General features: G+C 49.1%; 5 protein-coding genes across 5 annotated transcripts; 3 read left to right on the top strand and 2 right to left on the bottom strand.

The window, feature by feature from the left end:
* The first annotated feature begins 71 nt into the window (after positions 1-71).
* On the top strand, positions 72-2,668 carry F5J12DRAFT_835519 (uncharacterized protein). Its single transcript, XM_051745914.1, has 6 exons — positions 72-619; positions 642-669; positions 725-797; positions 851-896; positions 952-1,801; positions 1,856-2,668. Exons 1-6 carry the CDS (start codon positions 218-220, stop codon positions 2,443-2,445), a joined length of 1,989 nt encoding a protein of 662 aa, XP_051599513.1. The 5' UTR covers positions 72-217; the 3' UTR covers positions 2,446-2,668.
* A 1,525-nt stretch (positions 2,669-4,193) lies between these two features.
* Positions 4,194-6,407, top strand: F5J12DRAFT_783255 (amino acid permease; the record flags this gene model as incomplete). Its single annotated transcript, XM_051742832.1, has 10 exons — positions 4,194-4,321; positions 4,369-4,489; positions 4,541-4,670; positions 4,792-4,936; positions 5,000-5,219; positions 5,275-5,487; positions 5,535-5,610; positions 5,664-5,992; positions 6,044-6,277; positions 6,399-6,407. The coding sequence occupies 10 exons, from the start codon at positions 4,194-4,196 to the stop codon at positions 6,405-6,407; spliced, it is 1,605 nt and encodes a 534-aa protein (XP_051599512.1).
* A 509-nt stretch (positions 6,408-6,916) lies between these two features.
* On the bottom strand, positions 6,917-11,481 carry F5J12DRAFT_721494 (uncharacterized protein; the record flags this gene model as incomplete). Its single annotated transcript, XM_051741316.1, has 8 exons — positions 6,917-6,951; positions 7,007-7,084; positions 7,143-7,423; positions 7,473-7,666; positions 7,720-8,017; positions 8,078-8,419; positions 8,473-10,633; positions 10,689-11,481. The coding sequence occupies 8 exons, from the start codon at positions 11,479-11,481 to the stop codon at positions 6,917-6,919; spliced, it is 4,182 nt and encodes a 1,393-aa protein (XP_051599511.1).
* Positions 11,482-12,777: 1,296 nt separating this feature from the next.
* On the bottom strand, positions 12,778-14,344 carry F5J12DRAFT_783253 (PAXNEB-domain-containing protein; the record flags this gene model as incomplete). The annotated part of the gene is made up of 3 exons (XM_051742831.1): positions 12,778-13,515; positions 13,567-13,813; positions 13,878-14,344. The coding sequence occupies 3 exons, from the start codon at positions 14,342-14,344 to the stop codon at positions 12,778-12,780; spliced, it is 1,452 nt and encodes a 483-aa protein (XP_051599510.1).
* A 1,479-nt stretch (positions 14,345-15,823) lies between these two features.
* Positions 15,824-19,811, top strand: F5J12DRAFT_905946 (uncharacterized protein; the record flags this gene model as incomplete). Its single annotated transcript, XM_051748723.1, has 12 exons — positions 15,824-15,835; positions 16,845-17,069; positions 17,240-17,419; positions 17,586-17,666; positions 17,719-17,915; positions 17,973-18,174; positions 18,228-18,364; positions 18,446-18,500; positions 18,591-18,747; positions 18,859-19,037; positions 19,097-19,426; positions 19,494-19,811. 12 exons carry the CDS (start codon positions 15,824-15,826, stop codon positions 19,809-19,811), a joined length of 2,073 nt encoding a protein of 690 aa, XP_051599509.1.
* Between the last annotated feature and the right edge of the window lie 1,846 nt (positions 19,812-21,657).

Here is a 21,657-nt window from a genome sequence, read left to right as displayed (position 1 = left end):
CATTGTCCGAAAAAGGCAGTTGTTGTAGATGCGCTCTCCAATCAAAGCGACGGAAGCCCGTGTCAAAGCCATGTCTGAGCTGCCTTGACACGCTTTGGTCGCATTTCAAAAGGACAAGAACAGGAGGTCATGTCCATCATTGCACAGTATTTATCCCTGAGATATCTCGCGCAGCTATCACCAGCGAATTCCCTTCACACTATCTGCGCACGGAAGCATGCCCGCCACGATTCCTAGGTCATACTCTGCGGAACCAGAAGCAGGTCCCAGCAGCCTTGGCCAACCACACGAGTCCCCGCAGGCCCAGCCGTCATGGGACGGCCTGCCTTCATACAACAGCGAGCCGACCATCCTCCCTCCCGACTTCACAATTCCATCCCGTTTCGAGCGCACCTCTGTGTTTTTCCAGGTTCTCGCAGCGGTGTACAGACCACCGGCGCCGATGCCTACCCGGCGTCGGTGGGTACCTCCCCAAGAGCACCGAGATAAATGCAAGGCTATGGTCCACTTTGCTCCCCCGCTCGTGGACGAAGATATGTCTAACGAAGACAACACGAGTGCATCTCAAGCAACTCCGCCTGACCAGCTGCTATACAGACCAGCACGGTCGGTGGGAGTGGTCGACGGGTTTTCCAATAGAGAACCCTAGATCTTTGCTACCACTTCGAAGTGAGTCATTCCTTCTCGAAAGTTCATTTGTTTCTGATGTCGATGACCACGGTAGCGGGTTTAATGTGTGCTGCCTCGATCGACACTGGTTTTATCGCCGGAAAACAGATCAAGTATATTTGCAGGAAGTGGGTGTCTATAATCCCTCGTTAACAATGCATGACTTCATGTACTTGTCTAGATGGAACACCAGCAGAGAGAAGGAATGGATCGGTTTTCACTCCGAGGTGCGTCTTGACCGAACCTAGACAATCCATGCCTGTTAACCGCTTATCCCAATAGCTCGCTCTCTACACGTCAGAACAGTATCTCAAGCCTCTTCAGGGGGACGTTGTTCCTACTATCATTGGTGTGCATATCATGCCCGAAGCTATTAGCGTCACCATGGAACTTCCACACGACTCCTTTTGGATCGAGTCTTCACCGACAATGCCTGACGTCCTCAAAGAGCGCGTCATCGCTGCATTCGAGAAGATTCACACACGTGGAGTCCTCCATGGCGACCCTGAGCTGCGCCATATGTTGATTGGTGCAGATGGCCGAGTGACCATTATCGATTTCGGGATGAGCCGCGCGATCACGGCAGACGACTCGGTCGAGCTCGAACACGCAGAGCCGGAAGAATTTTTATTGGAAATGCGCAAGGTCAAGTTCAAGCTTGACTATCGGGGCGCGAGGAAAAGGGAAGCGGATAAGGTTCAGGCTTACCTGAACCGAGTGAGGAGGAACGAAATGAGAAGAAGAAAATGGGAACGCCGGAAAAACGGAGATAAGACTGGGTACATCTCACCTTATGAGCCCGAGCCTGAGGATGAGGTGTCAGAACCCCCGGTACACCACCAAGACTTCCGGGAGGACTGGATGAAGGCAGCCGACGACACACCACACCGCGTAGTTGTCCCCGGACAGACGGAAGTTGACGTCGCTAGTGCCGTGCAAAACTTCATTGACGTCGTCGGCCACATGGCACATGAAACTCCTAGAGATCACGACACCCTTACCTCCTCTCTTACAAGTGCGTTTTTACGCTCAAAACGGAGATTCGATGAAGCGTTTGAACTACCTTCGACGTGGCCTTTCCCCGCAAAACGCCCGCGCTCTGAGTCACCAGAACCCCATGCAGGACAACGTCGTAAGTGTCGCCTTGATCCACAGTCCACCAATTTCTTACGTGCCACCATTCTAGACGGTCAGTCCATTGATGGCGATCCGGGCAACAACAACAGCCGCCGAATGAAACGCGTTACTTTCGGAGGCGAGAGCCACAGACATATAGACGCGTTGACCGGTCGGGTTGTCCGATGCGGAGAGAGGGTGAAGATAATTCGCCAATGTTCTCACCCGAAGTGCTTTAGAACGAGATGTAGAAGGGCACTTTCTCGGACCCCTTCCTCGTCGAGTATTCAGGGTCCCGAAGTCCCAGCGGGACCACAACATGGATCCCCCAGCTTCACCGTGATCTCTGCGATACCCCCTCGTAGCATCCTGAAGAGAAAAAGAGTCGAAGACTTAGAGGAGCGGCAGGGGGGTGGGCAGTCAGATGCCGAGCCAAGTAGCACAATCAGAGACACCGACGACACTGTCGTCCTCAAAAAACCCCGCACCTCAAACCCATCGCTGTCCACTCCGCATGCCAGGAGAGTGGGACCTCGACGCCGTCGCAGACGTCCCGGGTCAGCGATTAACTTGGTGGCACCAGATCCTTTCGCTTTCGTGCTTCCTGCTTGGAGGATATTTTCGACATTCGTCACGTCTTTAATTCCATGGAGGCGCTGAATGCATTGGTTATTTATCCTAGCTCTATTTTCGTTTGTCCCTGGACTCGAACTGCGCAATTAATTCCTGTATTCATTAGTACTACTGTTTTGGCCGGGGTATCCACCTGAATTATTACTTGATCGCAACACCACAGCGCAAAGCCCCAAACCTGCTCTGAAGGAATGCTTGGCACTGGCATGTATTACCTTGTCCGCCATAACATGACAAGCCGCTTGGCGTGTTCATGGTGTATGACGAGACGATGATTGTGGGGACTTGTGACGTTTAATGCCAGTTTCGGAGCGTTCCGGTATGATCCGGCGGTACTTAGTGCACCCGACCCTGACACAAGGAATATAACCACATGCGCTCCGCCACCCAACTTCCAAGTTTGTCTATTGGGTCGGCTCTGGAAGAACGCCGTTGAGGGGAGCCGCAGCGCTGGCCGCCAATGCGGTACATAATACAAGTAGTACAAGTATTGGGTTTGAATCTATATACACAGGAATCCACGCAGTGACATCGCACCACGTTCCGCGGGTTGACAGGCGTTATGGAGCTGATAATATTTATCCAAAATATTCCATCAAGGCTCAGACCTATTACGTTGGGATTGCTGTGGTAAGTCTGTCGGTATACGTTACGCCTCTCTCAAGATGGAAGGTTGCTGGTGTGTGGGTTCCAAAACAGGACGAGTCCTAGCCTTTCCCCACTCCAAAATACTAATCTTGGATTAGAAACTCACGGTAAGTCACCCAATAATTGACATTTAAAATGGAATCATGGCTTAAACCGTAGCAAGGCATATTGATGTGCGTACGGCTTTCTTCGCGGCCATCGGGTTGACCCCGTCTGGTCCCGCAGTTCACCCGTTTCTATGCATCTCGGGAACCAAGGACACAGCAGTCACAGCAGTCTGTGCGCCGATCGGAGTGGCGAGCGCCGCCGGACACGCACCAGATAAGCTCGAAGAAGACTGATACATCCCAGGAGGTCACGCGTTGGTCAAAACGACTGAAGCTTTGCTTGGAAAGCGATGTCTCTCAGGAACGTTACACGCTGTAGTCGTTGTATAACCAACAGGAGTGGAGGATCGGATCGGAAAATCATCATGTGTGCTGATATCTCATCTCGTGATTTGTAGTCTTCTGATGGAAAAGCTAAAAAGTATTTGCGCGAGCAGCGGGGGAGAGATGCATTTTAGGAAACCAACAACGTGACATTGGCTGTTCGGTATCTTTCATAGTACTTGTCTTGACCGGTAGATTTGCTCTTCCACGTTGAATTCCAATTACCACGTTTGTTAACAAGGTTTCTACTGGAAGATGGATCCATGCAACGCGAGCATAGGTCAACGTCGGCTAGGTCGCAGTATGGTTTCTGGGCGAAGAGCCAATGATGAATTGACAAGTTAGGAGCTAACCTTTTGGTGATGAAGTCCAGGAGTAATGTCCTCAATCATCCCATCGGACCTGCAGTTACAACTGCGCCCTTCAGTTTACGGGGATCTCTGCCTCGTTCGCATCTCCTGAGCTGGTTTTTCCCCCTTATAATACGAAGTCCGTACAATGCGCGCGCGTTTCACAGTTCTGGCACTTCCCGAGATACTGTAGCTTGCCATTTACGTATCTCTTCTATCGGTTACTACCCCTCTGCGATCCATCCCCACACTGCCACGGCCAAACCCACCCCATAAATCTCCCCGCTTTCCACCTTCCAAATGATACTTGATTCCCTTCCCTCTCTCTTTGCCCCTTCCTCTCACCATGTCGGGCGAGGCATCAGAAAAGAACAAGGATGTCTATGTGCAAGATACGGAGTCATTCGCCCCAATCCCTGCGCCAGAGGGAGGGTTACATAGGCAGCTTAAGAATCGTCATATTGCCATGATAAGGTCAACCTCCGTCCGTCTCCGGTACTTGCACACTAACCCACCCCCAGTATTGGTGGTGTCATCGGTACAGGTCTCTTCGTTGGCACGGGCCAGTCCCTCGCCAATGGTGGTCCCGTTGGCCTTTTTCTGGGTTTTGTCACGATGGGGACGATTGTTTTTGCAGTTATGGTACATTGCCTGTGCTTCACGTTGTTTCTGTGTTACTCAAATTCCCCCCAGATTTCCTTGGGTGAGATGGTGGCCTTCCTCCCCATTCCTGGTGGCCACATCAAGCTGGCCGAACGTTTTGTCAACCCTGCATTTTCATTTGCAATGGGTTGGAATTACTGGTATAACTGGACTATCGTCGGTTCGTTTGCTCCACATTCTCCACCTCACGATCTCATCGTTGAATCCAACCAGCTCCCGGTACATACATTTACTCGACGTCACATCCGTGGTGCCAAATTCTCACTGCCTGTTTTGTTTAGCCGAATTGTCAGCGGCAGCCATTTTGGTGGATTACTGGCATCCGAACGTTAATAATGCTGTTTGGGTTGCCATTTGTATCGTCGTCGTCCTCACCATTAATATGCTAGGTGCTGGAGCTTATGGAGAAGCAGAGTTTATATTCGCGTAAGCTGCAATGCATCCGAGCTCCCATCCTGCTCCATTCCCCTTCTAACCCTTACATCTTAGTTCGATCAAAGTTCTCACGATTACGGGTCTCATTATCCTTGGCATCGTTATTGATCTTGGAGGTGGCCCAGATCACGACCGTATTGGTTTCCGGTACTGGAAAAATCCAGGCCCTTTCGTCCAGTACGATGGAATTTCTGGTGCAAAGGGACGATTCCTTGGCTACTGGGCAGTCCTTAGCCAGGCTGCATTCTCTTTCATCGGTACCGAAATTGTTGCGGTAGGTCGTGCTCCACTTTGTTAATTCGCATGTTCATCTGGCCTATCCATCATAGATCGCCGCAGGAGAGGCGAAGAATCCCAGACGTAACCTTCCCAAAGCTATTCGCCGTGTCTACATTCGTATCCTGCTCTTCTACATTGGAGGTACTTTTGTAATCGGTCTCCTTGTTCCTTCGAACAACTCGTCCTTGGTGTTGAACAGTGGCACTGCCGCATCACCGTTTGTCATTGCCATGCAGAACGCTGGCATCAAAGTGCTCCCTTCTGTGAGTAGCCGCAAGGGACCGTGGTGGAGCATGTAACCAATTTTCAGATTATCAACGCCTGCTTACTCAGCTCTGCTTGGTCTGCTGCCTCCAGTGACTTGTATACATCGTCTCGGGCGCTTTGTGAGTGGTTCACCATTGGAGAAATAAGCGTCTACTGATTTGGTTCCGTCTAGACGGCCTAGCGGTCTCTGGGAATGCGCCTAGGGTCTTCCTGAAAACTTCCAAATCCGGCTTGCCTTATGTATCTGTTCTCTTCTGTGCTTCGTTCACTCTGCTTGCCTTCATGGCAGTATCATCTGGCGCCGGTTCTGTGTTCGATTGGTTTTCTAGCATGACTTCTGTGGCTGGCCTTACCACTTGGTTCGGTATCTCCGTAACATATCTCCGCTTCTACAAGGGTCTTCAGGCCCAGGGTATCGACCGCACTTCGCTGCCTTATTATACAAGATTCCAGCCTTTCGCAGCTTGGTACGGGTGTTTTGGCACCTTTATCATCTGCTTCGTATGTTACTCTCGTCAGTTTGCGCACAGAACACTGATAATTCTCTAACAGTTCAGTGGATGGAGTGTTTTCCTCAAGGGTCATTGGGATGTCGCTACGTTTGTCACCAACTACATTCTTCTCGCTCTGTTCCCTGTGCTTTATGCTGGCGCGTATTTTTACTACCGGACGCCTCCTGTGAAGGCGTCTGAGATGGACTTCGTGAGCGGCCTTGCTCAAATAGCAGCCGATGAGGTTGAGGACCCACCACCAAAGAACAAAATGGAAGCCTTTTGGCGATGGCTGGTAAGCATTGTAATTTCTAGTCAAACTGCATTCCAGAAAGTTAATGTCCGGGACAGATGTAGTTGTTCGTTGTACGGTCATTTATTTTTCATACTCAGTACTTACTATCCACGGATCACAGTACATGTAGTACAATGGTTACGGCGTGTACAGTGGCCTCTACAACCTTTATCACTCGCATGTTTTCTTCCACTTGTACATCCGGTATTCCTCGATAGTACTTGTTTGAATAGTATTTCATGTTATCGTGTGCCTTTATGTATGTATGCACCTGAGCACAAAGCATCATGCGCTCTTCCCACTAAGCCGTCCTCGTGTCACTGACATCATGTGTGAAGGTACCTCGCCTTGGTTTAGGCCAGTGATTTACAAAATCTCTGGGAAAGCTGTCTGAGGCTCTGATTCTGACCAGCGAGGGGAAGAGGGCAATCGAAATCGATTGTAGCTGATACAGTGAAGTACAGATGAGGATGAAAGCCAAAGAGGCAGATGCGAGTGCAGAAGAGGGTACTAAAAATTTAATGATCGATATATACGGGTACCACAAAGTTAGCCCTTCCAGCGAGCTACGGAAATACGCCAGAGTTGGATGGGATGGGACGCAAATGCACTCGAAGGGAGAACGGTAATGAGTGTTTTCTATGCTTTGGATGCGGGGATATGAAGGTTAATAGCTGTAAGACGCTCAGATCTCTTCGTAGAGACAATGTTAGAACAGTGGTTACATACCTCTAAACCATTTCAAGGCGTCAGAAGGCGAAGGTGCATCGAAGTATAATATGGCTTTATTATCGACAATACGCAACGCTGTAATGCATACCTGTCGGTCATCTGTTGAGTGGCATTCATTGCAGTCGCGACTTACCATTTCCATGGACGATACTAGCCGGTTGGGGAAGCGTTTGCATGCGCAAGACTGCCCAGAGGTCAACGGGCGACATGGGATCCTTCCCGTCGCTTGGGTCGCGGCAGAGTACGAGAAGGTCGTTGCATAGAATACCAATTAAGGGTCGAGGTGTCAACTCGGGTGCCAGACACTCTACTTGCACGGCAGAAGCGTCTCCTTGAGCATTGAAAATTTCAAAGGAGACAACAGTTTTGCGGACGACCCGAGTCAGCATGAGTGGGCCGTCCATAATGAGCCGCCTTTACGAGAGTTACTGAATGTCACCACTGAGATCAACAAGAGCCGTACCTGTGGGGTTGCACAAGCGGGCTGGGGAACTTGCCACGGATCCTAGCTTGCCATTGCACCAGTTTTCGCCGCCACTCCGATTGACGCTTTCCCTCATTCATATTAGTTGCCAATGACGATATCTCGGAGAGAGCCCTATCAAGTGCATCGTCGGTGAAGCAGGTAGGGGGGGTACTTCGAAGCAGTTCCTCAAGCTGAAGAACAGCGATCAACGTGGGGCAAAGTTCCTGAACGGAATCAGACTCACAAGCAGGCGGTAACGGGGTATCCGTTGCACAGGTAAAAGCAGATATCCTTCCAAATTCAGTTGTGAATGCCGTGGATTCATACGGCACCGTTTCAAGAACGTTTTTATACGCCTTTTCTGCCCTGACGTGAGGGTGGCTACACTCCCTGTCGCTGATGGATCAACTATGTTGCCAGCTCCAGAGACGGAGACCGCAGCAAGACCGTGTGCAGCACCAGTTGGAGACGGACTGGATGCTGCCGTTTGAGAGCGGTCAGTCGACCAGCATTTTATGCGCTGAACGGAATTGTCAAAATTGCTAATAGTTCCCCAATTTAGTGAATATCTATATGATGCGTGAGCTCAGGTTTTTACTTACTTGATGTATGATGAGTACATCTTCATGAATGCAGCATGCTTCAGGAAGGTGTCTGCCATCGCTTTTGTCACTTCCACGGACAATTGGCCATCTGGGTCAAGTTCTTCGCCAGGTGCAGGGTTCTTCATCAATGGTGCTGCAGCCATCTCGAGTGCCGGAAGGAAACTCTCTTTGTGGAAAGAGAATAGTGCTTCAACTCCGCTGAAGACAATTTTCCTCTCTGGTTGTGGGATGACGGTCTCCCTAGAGCCCACGCCACTAATAAGATTAACCGGTGCAGCACTTGGTTTGATGTAGATATCAACCAGTTCTTGCAGCCCCTTAGCGTAAGTCCTCTCCGTCCTAACCGTAGAGTTAGCATGCAGTCAGAATGCAATGGTGTAGTATGCACTTACTCAACAATCTCACGAACAATAAGTGCTCGCTTGCCCTTGTCATCCTTGTATTTCCTCTCCTCACAGGACCCGCTACTATCCGTGGTCGCAATGCTCATCGTTTGGGAGGCCGTACCACTTCGAAGGCCCGCAATGCTTTCGGGAGAGCGCAGCTGACCAGAAATGGAGGCGGCCCGTGAGATGGCAGGAGACGGCTCAGATTGCGTCCTATCGATCACTGTTGGCCTGCGAGAACGAATTACCGGTGGCGGCTCGTCCCCTACATGCCCGTACACGCTGAGAGGATTAGCCTGAGAGAGACATAAGTCATTCATGTCACGCAGGTAAGCCATAACTGAACGTAAAGCCCGCGTGTACGCTTCTTTCGCCCTCTCTTCCTCTCGGCGTATGGCAAACTGGCTCACACCAATAGGTGTAGCGGCTAGAGAGGGTGTGGTATTCGGCTCTGTAATTTTCTCTGCTTCACCAACAAGTGTTGTCCCGGAAATAAACGAAGTGGGAGAAGGAATCATCAAGCTTGATACCGTACTCCCATCTATAGGCAAGAAACTCCTGCGTTTGGCGGCCCGCGGAGCAGGGGACATAGGTGGGGCAAGGAGGCTGCCAGATGCAGAAGACGGAGGCGGGGTTGTGTTTGAGACTGGAGCAGGCACTTCTTCCTTCGTTGGTGTCGACAGTGCAACTATTGGCGTCGAATTTGGCATTGGACCCAATGAACCCGTCGTCGAGAACCGCACATCAATTTGAGGCGAAGAGCTTGACGTTGTATTTGGACTGCCTGAGCCATCAGGGCGAGATAGGCGAGCATAGGTGGTGCTTGGTCGCAGATTTACAGGCGGATCAGGTCTCATCTTTCCCATCGACATCTTCTTAAAAAATCCCCATCGGCTGCTTCGCTCCTTCTCCTTGTTGTCTCTAGTTTGCGCGTGACGCAAATTGCTATGTCGCTCCATGGGGCTGGGTGTTGCATAGCCGATATCTTGAATGGTAGACGAACGCGGGGGCGAAGTAGGGGGTGAGACCACTGGTGATTGGCCAAACCTGCTGACGGCCTCGGAACCCTCGGCTTTATTGTCGAAAAGACTCTGTGTCAACATCGGCCTAGATGAGCTACGGACAGGGGTGAGCACAGAGACACCCAGACTCGCATAACGTTTTGGCCCCACGACTCGGTCAGTTTCAGTAGACCCCGAGGACATATTCAACAAATTGGAACTAGACGCCGACGCGGAGATAGCGGGTCGGATAGGCGTCGCTAATAGAGGCGGCTGTATAGCCTCGCGAGGCCGCTCAAAACTTGTCCTAAGCTCCCCTGCACTCTTCATCTTCCGAAGTTCGCGGTCGGCGAGATGATCCGAGTCATTCCCACGCACGGGTGCATTAGCCGACCCAAAATCCTTATCAGCGATCGCCATTTGCGGACGGGTTTTGGAACTGTACGCCCGGTTATTGGGAGTGGTCCTCGTACGCGTGAGGCCTCGGTCGGAAACTGGGGGGACAGGGGGAATAGGAATAATGCCAGGAGACGTCACCGATCGCTCGAGGGGAGGTGCTCGAGAGGGCGTGATAGTTTCATCTTCATTTAATTGTAAAAAGTTTGTTCCCACACTGGCATCAGCAACCTCAGAATCGTCGGTGTCCGTCTCCGCTTCGACAGGCGAAGGTGGAGTAGAAGTCGAAGGGGCTGCAGAAACAGGGGGACAAAGAGGGGTCGCAGGAACCTTGGAAAGGAGTGGTTCCACCAGGGCTTGCCACGGACCTTGGAACGGATTGCCGTCAAGATATAGCTCCTGGAGGGATGGTAAGAGACATAGCCAACTAGGCAGGGAATGCATCCTATTTCGCCGGATGCTGAGCGTGTGTAGCCTGTCAAGCCCACATAACGAGTCTGGGAGGGTACTGATTCCCGTCGCATCCGCGATGAGCACTCGCAAAGATACTAGGTGTGAAAGGAAGACCGGTAAGACGCGCAGCGGATTTGAAGCGATGTTCAATTCCTCCATATTTTCGCAGGAAGCGAGAGCCGGAGGTAGAGCGACGAGGAAGTTGGCTGAAATGTCCAGCGCGAGCAGAGTATGCCATATCCTAGGTAAAACGCTTGCGAGAAAAGAGGGCACCGAGTTTGGGGTACTAGAAGAGCCAATAAGGAGGTGGGTAGTATCTACAATGTCCCTTGGCTCAGGAACAACAGATGTGATAGATCCTGTATTACACACCTGCGTGGACGTTTAACTGAGAGATCGACCTTCGGTCTCCCCTTACAATGAGGGCTCGGCCTTCTTCTGCCACCACGATCGCAGACGTACGCTCCTCGCCCTTCTCATCGGTCGGCACTTCCTCTTCGCACAAATCATCAGTTTCGTCACCGCTAGTAAGACCAGCTTCGTCTCTCTCATCCACTGTCTGCCAGCCCATGTCGAAACTTGGATTTTCGCGCAGCTTGGGTGCAATACTCTCGTGGAGAGGCTGAACATTAATGTGCCCAATTGAAGAGGATCTTGATCTGATACTCGCTGAGTATTCCGACCAACGCGTCTGATCTATGGGTGTCCTTCCAGCGGATGATGATGTGTTACTTTCGACTGCGAGGGCCCTTGCAACGTCATCCGAAGTAACTTCGACGGCGATGCCAATTTCCTCCTCGTCACCGGAGACAATGTGGACGTGGCCGTAATCGCTGGCGGCCAGGGCACTTCCTGAGCTTGCGTAAGCTGATGAACGCGTAGAGGCGGATGATGAGCCTGCAGACGAAAGACCGGGGATAGATGAGGATATTCTGTCGGAAGTGCGGTTGTATGGCAAACGCTGTGGGTAAGGGTCTGGAAACTGGGAAGGATCGACTAAGGGGACTTTTGGAGGGCGTGCGAAAGACCGTGGTGGAGAAGAATCGTAGTGAGAAGAAGCCTCGCTCTCGGAGACAGACCTAACCAGAGCGGACCGAGTGAAGGCATGAACCACATGTGGCAGCGTTGTTGGACTGCTGTCACCATCAAAAGGCAAACTTGCCATGGCACCGAAGCTCTGCGGCATGTGGTCTGGGGACGAGCCTACTTGAAGGTGGTCGACGGCACCGGTGGTGGTGGGTGTCGGGGCACGTGAGCGTGATTCTGCCGAATTGGGACCTGAGAAGGGAGACGGCGGTAACGGAAGAGCAGCCTGAAAATCTGAAAACGACGGTGAGGGACGAGTCAGGTCCTGGTTGTAAGATGGGCGGGGAGTAGTAGGGGTAGTCAAGGAAAAACTAGCGTGTAGTCAAGGGACAAGACTGTCCGACAAAACAAGGCAGCAGCTGTCGCAACCGCAACCGGACCCAAAAGCTGATTGTGGCAAAACAATCAAGGCTCTCATATCTCCCATCTCCATCTCTGCGACATTTCCCGCTCATGTGCAACGGACACGAAACTATAGCGTGACTCTTACCAGGTCGGTCCGTTCCTGCACCCACTGCACCCACCCAACTTCTGCCCAGGTGTATGTCCATGTCGGTCGTGCCGAGTGAAGGGCTCGGCCCGAGGGGTGGCATTGGCGGGAGCGGCTTCTCACGGGCACTTGTGTACGCGGCGGGAGGCGAGCTTGGGACCGACGAAGACTGGCGAGGACTTGCGGGCAGGAGTGCTGCTGGGAGTTTATGCCTGCGTCACAAATGTCGGATGTCATCATCGAAGACAGCTTAATACGATACAGCCTGACATACGTTGCCATCATCGGGAGAAGAAAAGGAAAAGAACAGCCCGGTGCCTGGCCTGATATGTTGTCCGTCTGGATCTTGCGAATACCGCGTCAAATTGACTAGGTCTCTGCAGTACAACAGTACAGCAGTACTTGACAGCTTGAACGAACCACTTGAAGTCGGAGAGCACGCTGATGCAGTCAGTCGTTTTATTCCCAGAACAACTGTCAGCTCTTTACATAAAAATTGTATCCTGCCCAGATAATCTCTGATGTGTCACAGTAAAAAAATTGCACAGCGCAGCACGCGAGTCCACATCGTCATGACGTTTCATCAGAATCTTAAATCATCGGTACACAATATTCCTCTGGTTAAAGACCCCTTTCCCACCCTGTCAACGTATCTCCGTACCTTGTCGCAGCTTTTCTGCAAGACTATTAATATGTACGTCCAGGCTCGTCCCTTGGAATGATCCTCGGAGCACTCACTCCACCTTGACACTCTAGACACTGCGAGGAAAACATCGTCCCGGCCGTGAGGTTTCGCGAGAAGCCGCAACGGACGGAAGCACCTATATGCTGTCACCTGTCATTGACCCGAAGGGACCCCATGACCCTGCTCTATATACCCCATAGCTAAAAATCGTACAGATCCGGTCTATCGGAGTGAAAGGCAACTTTCTTCTTGGGCTTTTTCACCTTTGGGGTAGTAGTCGTAGCATCAAGGGCTGCTGATTGGGACGATGCCAGAGGTTGAGAGCCCAGTGGGTCAGCTGTCACCGAAACAGCCTTTTCGAACTCCACCTCCAGTGCCGCGCGTGAACGACCCTTGTTGCTTGTGTGTTCATCAATCACTTCGTTTATAAGACCCGTATCCAGACTGGTCGTATTGGTAGACAGGGTGGTACGCCTCTCTGTGACCCCCCCCTCCACATCCAGGTGAATCGTTTCGAGGATAAGTCGTTTCCGCGTGCACCTGAACGCAAGGTTATTTTCTCCACTCCCAGCATTTGCTCCTGCAGAGGAAGACAACCCTCGCAATGTCGAGTACTTATCGCTGGCAGGTAAGATCGTATGTGGCGCAGGCAACTTGTGAATTTGGACTAGACCATGGTGGGATGGGAAAAGCCCAACAAGGGATGGATTGGCTGCAAGATGTCTGTAAATCCAATGTCCGCAATCTCCACCAGACCTGCACGAACCACCAAAACCACTCATCGAGATAGCTGCGTCCGTAAGCCATCCAACCTTGTGAATCCAGCCATGCCCACCCCAAGCTTCCGAGCAGATGTGCGGTGCAAGACCGACACTGGCACATGCATGGGGATATTGGCGCAGAAGCCGGCGTAATGAATAGAGGAAGTACAAAACATCCTGCATGTTTAATCAATATACCCGACCACCGGCGAACAAACAATGACCTACCGCGGGTTCTACGTCGCCCCATTGCACAGAACCTAGGGTAGGGATACATAATCGCATAAGTCCTGTCTCCGAGGAAATGCTCAGATTGTCTTGAATTTTTCCGAGAAGTCCCGTCATCGACACCTTGACCTCATGGTCCGCATGTACGCCCAGGATGACGAGACGATTAGTATCGCAGGCATCCTGTACCACTGATTCAGGTATACGGGATGAAAGGTCGAATGTGTGACAGTAGTCGTCCTTCGATCTACGCGTGTGCTGTTCGTCAACGAGCGCTCACAGATGGTGTACAGAGAGGGATCAGTACGTACAAGTTACACGAGGGCACAGTGGTCTGAAACATCTTCATTTTTTCATACCGCCATGCGATCTTTATCCGTTCGTCGCTCTGAGCAGACTTTCCGTCATCTTCGTCGTGATTAACAGGAGGCGATGAAGCCGAAGATCCCACAGACGTCCACATACACCCCCTTGCGAGAAGCAAACCATCATCGTCGACTATGCACACTTGTTGACCGCATGCAATGCCTTGGGAGACAAAGTACTTTTGAACCAGCTCACCATACGCGGAATGATTATCAGGTGCTAGGAGAGCTAGCGAACACGACAAGGGCAAACCACCGCCCAGAACATCATCGAGGGACGGTATTCCGGTCGAAATCAATACCGTCGATGGGGACGATGGAGAGATTCGAGTGCCAGGGGGGAAATTAGCATGATTCGAGGGGATGCGTCGCTTGAAAGACATCTGATAATGTCGCAAATTTCCTAGATCCATGACAAGTCATTAGCATACCTTAATAGGAGCGGATTTCCCACACCACCTTTTAATGACTTGTAATGCCACCCACTTTCCATGAACATGCAGTTGAAATCACATGTCATCTCATGATTATGACTTTGATAACTCATTATTTTACCTAATCATGGTAGTATATTTGTACTCATACTTGTATGATCTCATTTTCTGTCCTCCAAAAAACTTACACCATCATGAGAACTTGAGCTCAATCCCAGAGAGAGGTTGCTGAGAACCTTGCTGCTGTGCTAGCTAATCCATGTCAACTCCCTTCCATCATTGAACAGTTCCAATCATTCTCTGCTTGACACCACTCTTGTGCTGAAGGCAAAAGCACTTTGCAAGCTGGTCACTCTGACCTCCACCCAACAACCTTCCATACTCCATCTCCTCATAATTGAGGTGATGGACCTGACCCTGATCCTGATTATCCTGATGGTGATCCCAACAGTGGGGGCAGCAGTGATGGGGATGTCCCTGAAGACCCAGCTGAGCTGCCAGAGGATCCCCTCATAGTTCTTGCTAGAGCTGTTGATGCACTTGCATGATCTAGTTTGCACTCTGGGGACTCTGCTCCAAAAACCAAAGTCCACAAGCTTGACACCTTCAATGGCTCTGACCCTAAGAAACTCTGCAAGTTCCTTGTTCAATGTGAGCTGAACTTTCAAGACCACTGTAGGGAATGAGTTTGAGTTCCCTAGGAGAATTCATCTTGGTCAGGAGTTTAGGGGGTTGGGGGACTTGTTTTATTTCTTGCTTTTGTTGTCATGTTTGTACCACTGGACTTAGTGGTGAGCAGCCATGTTGCTGACTAAGTGCATGTGCTGTGTTCATGCAAGTTCAGTTTACCAAAAGAAATCCATGTCAGAGACCCTCAGTAGTAGGGTGATATAGTCTCACATTTTGGTGAGTTTTTGAAGCTAGAATTATTACTTTGGGGAGTACCCAAAGGGCCAGGAGGACTGGCAAGAGGTATTGGACAGACAGAGCTAAGTAGTCTTTCCAGTTTGCATTTTTACACCTTTGCTACACTTCATTTCTCCAAAACAGGATCTCCCTTTTGGGTCAAGTGCATACTCACCTGTTTACTGACTAATTTCTATTTCTAGGTATCTTCTATTACCTATTCCTACATCTGGAGCCCACCATGAGGGGGGTTCTGCTCATTTTGGGGAAAGAAGCCACCTCCTTATCGCTGCACAAAATTTTTGCTGGGTTAATTTGGACAAGCTAAGTACTCAGAATCTCAATTCTAGTTACAGCCTACACTCAGGAACTCCAGAATTTTCAGAATTAATTTTTTGAGCAGCAAATGTTGAGTGAGTGATGAAGTTGAAGATCCCTTGAGTCAAGAAACAAATCTGAAGGGAAATTAGTAGTCGAATTTCTGCAAAGAAGCTGTGAGAATGTGCCAGAAGAACTCGAGGGAATGCCACTGAGGCATTTGAGGGATGCACCATGGTTCTTGGGGTGTGCATCTGACCTATTTAGGTATTTCAAAGAGGTTCAAAGTCTTTGTGAGTGCTGTAGAAAAAGAGATTTACGAGAGAGGCTGATGTCACAAAAATGTTTAGGGTCATGACAATGATGACAAATTGTAATACACATTATGAAACCCCTCTCCTGCTTAATAATGATCATCAGTAATGTTCTGGCAATGCAGCTGAGATATGATAATCAACGAGTTCCATTATCTTCAGGGTAAGATTGCCATAAGATCATCACAGCGGCATTGCAACGTGGTGGCTTGTGCTGCATGTTGTTGGTATGTACTTTAATCCTCACAATCCCCTGCCCTTTTTCCTGAACCACTGCAATCCCTTCATCTTCAGCATTTTGGAAATGGCCCCTGTTTGTCACACAAAATATAACTATTCAGAGAAAATGCTTTCAAAAACATTGAAGTGCCAAATCTGCAGAAAACTATTCAAACCTCAGGGCATCAAGAGCCATGTGACACACTGTGTGGCTTGTCAAACAAGGGAAATACAATGAATAGACACTACTAAGGAATATGAGAGGGAAAAGGAGCAAGGTGCATCCAGTTTTTGCTGTGTATCGTTCTCAGCTGAGGAATTGAGGGTAGCATTGGTCACATCTGCATACTTGACAGTGCGCATGCACATCATGCAGGCAGGCCCTTCTCAAGTAGCCTGCATGCTTAATGAAGATAACAATGGATTGCCAAGTACATTTCATTCAACCTATGATATACCTGCACTTAAGGCCATTTTCTTTACAGCTCCCAACATTTCTCACTCGGGATGCATGGATTTTGTTGATCAGGACATGTGGGAGCCTCATGGAGATCCTGCTGCACAAAGTGGTGAGTGCATGAACTCAGCTGCTACCTGGTTTCCTGAGTGTGCCATACTAAGTACATACATGCTTGATATGAATAGATCAATCAAATGTCTCCATGGCGAGTAATGGCAGTGACCAAACACCATCCCCTGAACAGCTGCCTGCTGACTTCAAGACTGAGTTCCATCCCCACAGCAATACCCCATCGCTTTTCCAGTTGCAAGAAGAATTTGGTCAGTGTGCTACTGCTACAATGGCCCCTGATCCACACCCATGGTGCCCATTTATCAAGGAGGGTGACTACTTGTTTGCTGAAATAGCATTGCAAGCAGGCCTCAACGTGTTGCAGATCAATGGGCTGCTTTCCCTCATTTCACTCATTGTCCAAGGAAAGGCAAATGTTACCTTGCGGAACGATGTTGACCTTCAACAGTGCATGGGACAGGGCGGCCATGCAGGTGACACTGGTACGTTCTTTCTCTTCATACACTGTGAGCTTCTGTGCATTCATCCACAAGCTTCTACTCTAGTTTACACGACACAACGTGACTTGCACCTTATAATGGAGAGAACTTAACATTCGCAGTTTATGCACATTTGTTATGGGAGTGGGCTCTTGATCTCTTATCGAACCCCCTCCTTGCACCTCACTTCATCTGGGATGCCCAACGGGTCTTCCAACATAATGGCCATGAGTATGAGAGATTCTACTCAGAACCATGGACTGGTGATCGCTGGTGGGACATTCAAGTATGTTGTAATAACCTGTATACTTTGTATATACTGTGTTTAACTTGCGCTTGCTTCTAGTCTTGTTTACCTCAGGTTGAAAATGCAGCCCCATTTGCTTTTATCCTATATGCTGACTGAACATGTCTAAGTTCCCACAGAACTGTCAAGGGTTATCCTGTTGTAGCTTGTTGTGGAAATCTGCCCACTGAACATCAGGAATGGAGAGCGCTTTGGTGGTGGATGTGTCATCGGCTGGTTGCCTATTGTAAGTTACTGAGTGCAGGCTTCAGCATCCTTGCTCATGTATATTATGCAAGGTTCCCGAGTCTGCCAAAGAAGAGGGGAAGACCAGCTACACCAATTACAAACACATTATTTGGCATGAAGCATTCCTTTGTATCATTGATAGACTTGCCGAACTCTCAAAGCTAGGATACAAATATGAGTGCTATGACAAGATCACTTGGCAGCTCTTTCCCTTGATTCTCATCTTATCTGCTGATTATGAAGAACAGTAAGTCGAGGGCACTACAAGTGTGCATTGATATACTAATAACTATGTTGACATTAGATGCATGATGAGCCTAATTCGAGGCACGAAGAGTAAATGTCCATGCCCAGCTTGTTTGGTTCCCCTTGAGGATTTATCCCAGCTTGCCAAATCATTTCCAACGTGTACCATAAGACAGGCAAAAGAAGCCCTTGCCATCTATCAGGAAAAGAAGTCAGCCAGTGAACTGATCCTCAAAGCCCTCAGGCTTTGGCTGGTTGTGGTGAGTTTTGTATTTATTAGTGACTCTTGCCAACCATGTAACCAAATCACAAGAACGTTTTCTGGAAGGTTGAGAACTCGGAGCCGGAGGAAGCTGTGAGCTTCGACTGCCTCCATGCTCTGCATGATGGTCTTTTTGGGCACCACTTACTCGAAGAACTCAAGATTCTTTTAAGCAAATTACTGTGTAAGTATGCAGCGCAACTTGAGGAGCAGTACGTACTACCCTCTATTTACTTTGCTAAGACATCCTAATCCTAAATTGAATGCAGGCTTGCAGCATTTCCAAGCTGGCAAGGTTTGGCGCACTTCAATGGCATCCTACATGTAAGCTATGCTGATGGGAACAAACTCTGAGATCTCACGCAGGTGAGATTCTTCTTTTGACTTCCCGGTATAAGCTAATGAACTCACAAGCAAACCTTCTACACTGCTTTGAATATTCTGACAAACGATGTAAGCCGTGAAGGCTACCAGCTCCTATGGATGCTCCACAGCTACTTAGAATTGGACAGTCTCATTGGGCTGGACATGCACACTGACAAGACCCTTGAATTGATAGAGGGAGCAGTTGGTTTTTGGGAGTGAGCTAAAGGTATGTGATATTTCCTTGCTGTTTGAGTTGACTGTTGATCCCCTGCTCTGACCTAGGAGTATGTCTCCTGTGTGGCTAATGGTGAGCTAGCAGAACACCTCAAAATGGACTGGAATTTTCCAAAGGTCCATCTTTGGAAACATGTCATGCAGGACATTCAGAATAAAGGAGCAGCCCGTAACTACAGCACTCGGCCCAACGAGAAAATGCACGGCTCACTTAAAGATGCATATCAGGACTGCTCAAATGGTAAGGATGTTGCTGTTCAGGTGCATCCAGCTTCTGCTCTTCTCATCTCACTCAGTCCTGCTGACCTGAAGTCACATAGGTCCTTCATGTTGACCACCACCACTTAGCCATGAAACTAATTAGGAACCAGGTGGATGCTGAAGCTAATCATACACAGCAAGATTGTGATGACGATGATATTGACAGCAGGGGCGATGAGGATGTCCTCATGAGTTTCAGCAAGCACGTTAAGCTCGGTTCACTGCAGTCACCGAAGAGCATTCAATTGATCATTCATGATCATGCTTCACAGCAAGAATTCCAAGGTTTCCATCAGAAGTTTACTCAGTTCGTCAATCAGTGCCTTCCTATCTACCTCAATTGCGACCAGAATTCTTGGAAAAATATCTCGTTTGCTGAAACGTTCCAGGTACATTTCACCATGTTGCATAGTAGTCATTACCCCATCTCACAACGACCTATGCATGTAGTTGCAGGAACATGCTTACCTCAAGGTCAATTACGAATCAAGGATGGACTGGCGGCAAGCTACCGACTACCTATGGTGCAACCCTTCGTTCCATGGCAAGCCTTGTTATGACACTGTCCTCTTTCAGCTTTCACATAGTGAGATTGCTTTTGCTCGCTTGGTATTCATGTTTTCGTGCAATATTCCTGACTTCAGCACCTATCAATTTGCTCTCATTCACCCCTATACAGCCAACATCAATGCGGCTCACAGCTCCTTCAACAATGCCTTCAGGCTCATGTGCATTAAAGCATGTCCCCACACAGTGTCGATATTCATCCATTAGGGGAGCATTGCTGTACCCTGACCCCAAATATAAAGACAAATATTTTGTGGTGGAGCACATTGATGGAGACATGTTTCGTCGTGTCAACGAGTGGAATGGGCATCATCTAGACCAGGAGTAAGGAAACATTATATTGTACTTTAGATAGCTGCTCTCTTTTCCTCATACCAATGCTCTGTGCTAGTGTATTCTGAATCTCTCACTGGATCTCTAACAATGATACAGTTTATCCTTCAAATTGTTGTCGCTATGTTTTGAGTTACTAATTCCGATCTCTTGAGTCATAATATTGCATGTTTACTGACATCATGTCAACTCAATAACATCGAAGCAGTGGTGGTGGGGCCTTTATCTGGACTACAACAAATGGTATTACTCCTACAGACACATTCAAATGGTGAGTCTGCTCTTATTGCCATTCTGATTGGTTCTCCTGGCTGCCATTCTAACTTGGTATGCTCTACTGGTAGGTAATAAGATACCTCAACAATGTTGCACTGGTGTAAACAGTTAGTCAACTTCATTTCCGTCTTTTGCCTCATTGAACACCCTTCAAAGGGATCTGCTTGGCGCCAACATTTAGTACAAGGACCTCACCCCCAATTTGTTACATGCTGGTCACAGAACATCAGCTGCAACCTTGACTAGGTCTGTTTTACCAGTTTCCAGCGATGTCTGAGGATTTTACTCTAGATATCGATGCTGTGGGCCATGATAGCCTTGATGAGAATACTGATAATGATGAGGATGTCCCATGTGCAGCAAACCATGGGGCGGCCAGAGGTGCAGGTGCTAACTTGGACAGGGAACTTGATGAGGTGCGAAGGGTTATGGCTACCCCTGCACTGGATGTGAGCCCTGCTGAGTTGTGCCAGGTATGCGTTCTGACCTGCCTACAAAACTGAATATTACTGACTACCACTACTAGGCACTGGGCCAAGTGCAGGTCTCCTTTAATCACCTATGAGAGGAACTAATAAAGACGAGGAACGAGCTAAACAAATTTAAGGCCAAGGTAGCACCCAGAGTGCAATCCTGGGCCCTCAAGTCGATCACTCAAGGCCTGCTGGATGCCACCATCGTCACCCTAGCAAAGAAGTATGCTTACTTTTATCACTTATGGGTCCCTAGCAGCATCTTCCCTCTTTGCACATGCCCTCCCAACTTTGATTTACATGATCTGATACATTATCAAACTCCTGAGTCCAAGGCCATTGCTAACGGTGCCAAACTTTACCTTATGGTTCCCCCTGAGCTTTGGGCTCAGACTATGAAGTATGAACACTTCGAGCAACTTGTAAGTGAAGAATACCTAATCCAGCAAACGATTGCTAACTATTGCTTCTCACAGTTCACATCCACAGTGAATGGCGAACATGGCAACATTCTTAAACCTGTCAAGGACTCCGTCACACAACTCTTCACTCATTTGAGTCCAGGACTGGATCCGGTGGCACTCAGCAACTGGAGAAAGAGAATGGACAATCCTGCCTTTTTGTCACTCCTCAAGCAAAACCCAGCAAACCATGATGAGGCATATACACCACTTGCACCAATCCTTTTTGAAGACCCATCAGCAATGAATGTCTCTGGCCTCTTCAAAAACAAGGCACTCACTCAGGTAAACCACTTCCTGGCTGAATGTATTGGACACGCTCACAGCTGATTGTCTTGTTATATTAGATTGCATGTGTGTTGCACTTCGGAAAAGGCATCCTGACAGGCAAGAAAAAAGGTGGTCCACCTGGCAGGGGTCAGAAATTGAAGGTGACAACAACGCCAGAGGGCATCATCGCAATTTGTTGTACATTCATGAGTCAAATTACATCCTACCTGCACTGACAGC

This window comes from Pisolithus orientalis, assembly GCF_024613125.1.
Source record: "Pisolithus orientalis strain OTSU chromosome Unknown F5J12scaffold_16, whole genome shotgun sequence".
NCBI lineage: Eukaryota > Fungi > Basidiomycota > Agaricomycetes > Boletales > Pisolithaceae > Pisolithus > Pisolithus orientalis.
The sequence above is the reverse complement of the archived record's forward strand: the minus strand, read 5'-3'. Positions and strand labels throughout refer to the sequence as shown.